Source organism: Impatiens glandulifera, unplaced genomic scaffold (assembly GCF_907164915.1).
Source record: "Impatiens glandulifera unplaced genomic scaffold, dImpGla2.1, whole genome shotgun sequence".
Classification (NCBI taxonomy): Eukaryota; Viridiplantae; Streptophyta; class Magnoliopsida; order Ericales; family Balsaminaceae; genus Impatiens; species Impatiens glandulifera.
Window position 1 is genome coordinate 19,792 of NW_025918953.1, and position 3,406 is coordinate 23,197.

At 29.3% G+C, this 3,406-nt stretch overlaps 1 protein-coding gene across 1 annotated transcript; it reads right to left on the minus strand.

Moving 5' to 3' along the window:
* Positions 1–408: 408 nt before the first annotated feature.
* On the minus strand, positions 409–3,400 carry LOC124917210 (integrin-linked protein kinase 1-like). The gene is made up of 7 exons (XM_047457683.1): positions 3,375–3,400; positions 3,173–3,290; positions 2,767–2,846; positions 2,561–2,623; positions 1,360–1,552; positions 1,160–1,266; positions 409–597 (listed from the first exon to the last, which is right to left on the minus strand). Coding segments are annotated over exons 1-7 (681 nt in total). The 5' UTR covers positions 3,377–3,400; the 3' UTR covers positions 409–479.
* Positions 3,401–3,406: the final 6 nt, after the last annotated feature.

Consider the following 3,406-nt stretch of genomic DNA (forward strand, 5'->3'; position numbering starts at 1 on the left):
AAATATTTTATTGGGTATTAATTTATATAAAATAATAGTCTGAATATACTTTAATTAGGTACATATTAACAAATTTAATAACATTTTTCAACTATACTCCAACTTCAAACGTTTCAAACAAGTCCTAATTTAACCATAATTAGTTAAACTAGGTATAATTTTTTTTTCTTCATTATTTACAAATTCATGCAATGTTACTTAATATTGGATAAAGATTATTTCAATGAATATAAATTCTTTTCTACATTAAAATTTAATTTTTTTAAAAATTTGTCGTACTATTTAATATATAAATTCTCATTTAGTTGTTTTAATTTAGTAAATATTATTTTTCATACTTATAATTAACTCTTTATAAAAAGAAAATAACTAGCAATTTGACTGATATATCATAATCCTTACAATAACATTTCTTAATAATTAAGATGGTTGATACATAAATAATTTCTTATTAAAAGTAACATCAATAAAAACATTGCTCAACAGACGGGGCAACCAGCTTTTCCAAGACCTTCCGAAATTTCTTCTAATATGTTTATGATAGCAGCAAAGGAAGGCCTGATTAAGGGGTCTTTGTTTGTGCAATCCTCCATTAACCTGAAAATATATATATGTATAATATTAGCAAAAAAATATATATATATATATATATATATAAATGATTAGGGGAGGGAATTTGATGAAGGAATGACTTGGCATAATCTTATTCGCTGAAAAAATTAAATAATTTCACTCTTTTCTCTCTTTCCTCCCACTTTTACGTTTTCCAACCAATGAAGGTAATGCCAAGTCATTCCCTCACCAAATTCCCTCACCAAATTACTTCACTCTATCACTCCTCTATATATATATATATATGCTGCAATTATTCAGGTTTAAGGATTCTTAATTAGGTGGATAATTTACACTTAATTTGTGTGTGCCCATGATTACAAACCTTAGTTTCATTTCCAGTATTGAGAGGAAAAGAAGATGACACAATCTCTAATCAGGGAGGGAACAAATATGTAACAACAAAATGCATTTTGTAGGTTGATTTGATAGCTTTATTGGGCCGTGTTTGTATAAATTGTGGGGTTTTTATAAATATTTGTGTGGTTGTGCTTAAAAGATAAAATAAATCCTGCTCTGTTTTTATTTTTTACGATAATACACTCACTGTTGCACTCTTCCAGGATATCGACTTATCTGGAACTTGGGCAAGTCAATTGAGTTGTCATGTGTAAAGTCAACATTATTACTGGCAATGTTCCATCCTTCAAGCATCTATAATATATATTCACCATAAACAGCAAATGAATCAAGCAACTTAATTGGATAATAAAAAGTGTTTTATCCTTTAAAATATAAAAAACTTACCTGATACAATATTAAACCAAATGAATAGATGTCCTTGTTAGTGTCATTTGATGGAGAGCTAATTGTGCCAACAGTATTACCATTTATATGGCCTGAAATGATTAAGTCTTGACTTGTGTTTATCCTTTGATACAGCATCTGAATCCAATATTCTCCAATCTTCAAGTGCCCACCATCATCATGCAACAAGTTTCTGCAACAAATGTATAAAAATAGAGAGTGAAACAAAACATAAAACATCTCACAATTAACTAAGATAGGCTAATTAAAATTTTGAACGTCTTAAATTAAATTAAAGTGGGGTTATTACTAGCTTCCAAAAAATGGACAAATAAATGCAAAACCTATGATTAATTCTAGATATCTACAAGAGTGTAGTTACAACTATGGATATCAATTTAAATTCGTTCTCATTGTCGCAATCTGAATTTCCTGTTTGGGGCAGTATTTCTGCGGTTTGACCAAGAGTGGTATTTGCATGCCTCGTCATGCCTCCGCCCGAACACTATACTGATTTTAATGATTGTTTATGCTTTCATTTCCTACTTTAATGAATTTAACACCATAATGTTTAAATGTTGCTTTGATAGCTATCTAATTCTCACGATAAACCTACTAAATACAAAAAATATGAAATTGAAATAGACAAATATATATAGAAGAAAATTCCTTTGAATTTAAAATGTTAATATTATAACAGTTAGTTGTGTGTTTAGTTCATATCTATAAGTGATCTCAAATAATTAACCATAAATATTCTTTTAAGTTCAAAGTCTACTAGTGTGATCTCCACACCAATATAGACTAGGGAAGTGTAATGTGAATGAGTTATGTTTGACTTATATAAGGATAAAAACAGTATAGTAAAAATAAGATTCATAGGACTATTGAGCCTTCCAACAGTAACTATTTCGTTCGTCTACGGCGGAGGCAATAAATAGTGAAGTCGTGTTACTCAAGAACATAAAACTTGCCCCAAGTGAAATTTTTAAATGACGATAAAGAGACTTTTAATATATTATTCAGTTAAGCCGGAGCTGATTTTCTTAAATTAGAATAAATCATAATCTCTAACTGATTTTCAAATTTTATAGGCTGTAATTAAATTAGAAAATATATAAATCTAAGAGGATTGATAAATAATAAAGACATAATAAAGCTACATATAATGGTTCAAGAATCTAAGCAAAGTAAAATTTACCCAGGATTCAAATGGTTGTGAAGTATAGGGAAGGGCTTGTGTTGATGGAGATAATTCATTCCCCTGTTAATCAATATTATTGCAATCATGAGATATAAAGAGAACTTAATTGAGAGAACAATCATAAAACCAATGTTTTTATTTCAACATCATCGATCATGCAAGTATTTCATTTTGAACAAAGCACAAGAAATTAAATGCAGTACCTGGCGATATCAAATGCATACCCAAGAACAGTTGATAAGTCTAGACGAACTTTTTTGGCCAAAGTACTTTCCAAATTCCCCTTCATAAGAAAACAAAAAAGATAAAGATAAGACAAGATGAGTCATAGAAGAAGGTTAGTCTGCAAAGAGAATTAATAATATTGTTCTTATTCCTCTGCCTCTAACTTCTCCTTTTCATCTGTCTCCTATTAGAATCACTCTCATTTCTAAATTACCATCAATGCTCGAGTCATGTTTGATATTTTGTTTGTAAGCAAACTAGATTTTGTAAAATTTAGAGGGATTACTATGGTTTCTTCATGAATATTCACATGTAATTGACAAATTTGAGTGGAAACAGAAAATTAAATTAGAAAAGTATATATTCTGAATAATTTCAACTTACTTTGGACAAATCTGTAATGAGAATCATCTCCTCACCCTGCACTATTGAACCAAGAAATTGCAGAATATTGGGATGACGAAGTTCTCTTAAGAGTGTATTATCTGTAGCAGTTAATACCCTGCGTGAAAATTTAAAGATCCCGAAATATAAATCAAACTAAGACATGTATTTCAATCAAGTGAAGAGCAGGAGAAAAACTTACATTTTCACTGGATAACTTATGTGTCGTTTGAT

What these genes read in the sequence shown, in the direction of transcription:
- LOC124917210 (XM_047457683.1), bottom strand. An exon ending in CACAACCATTTGAATCCTGG is followed by an intron (nt 1,553 to 2,560) that starts GTAAATTTTACT and finishes CATTTGTTGCAG; the next exon opens with AAACTTGTTGCATGATGATG. An exon ending in TATCCTGGAAGAGTGCAACA is followed by an intron (nt 598 to 1,159) that starts GTGAGTGTATTA and finishes ATATATTTTCAG; the next exon opens with GTTAATGGAGGATTGCACAA.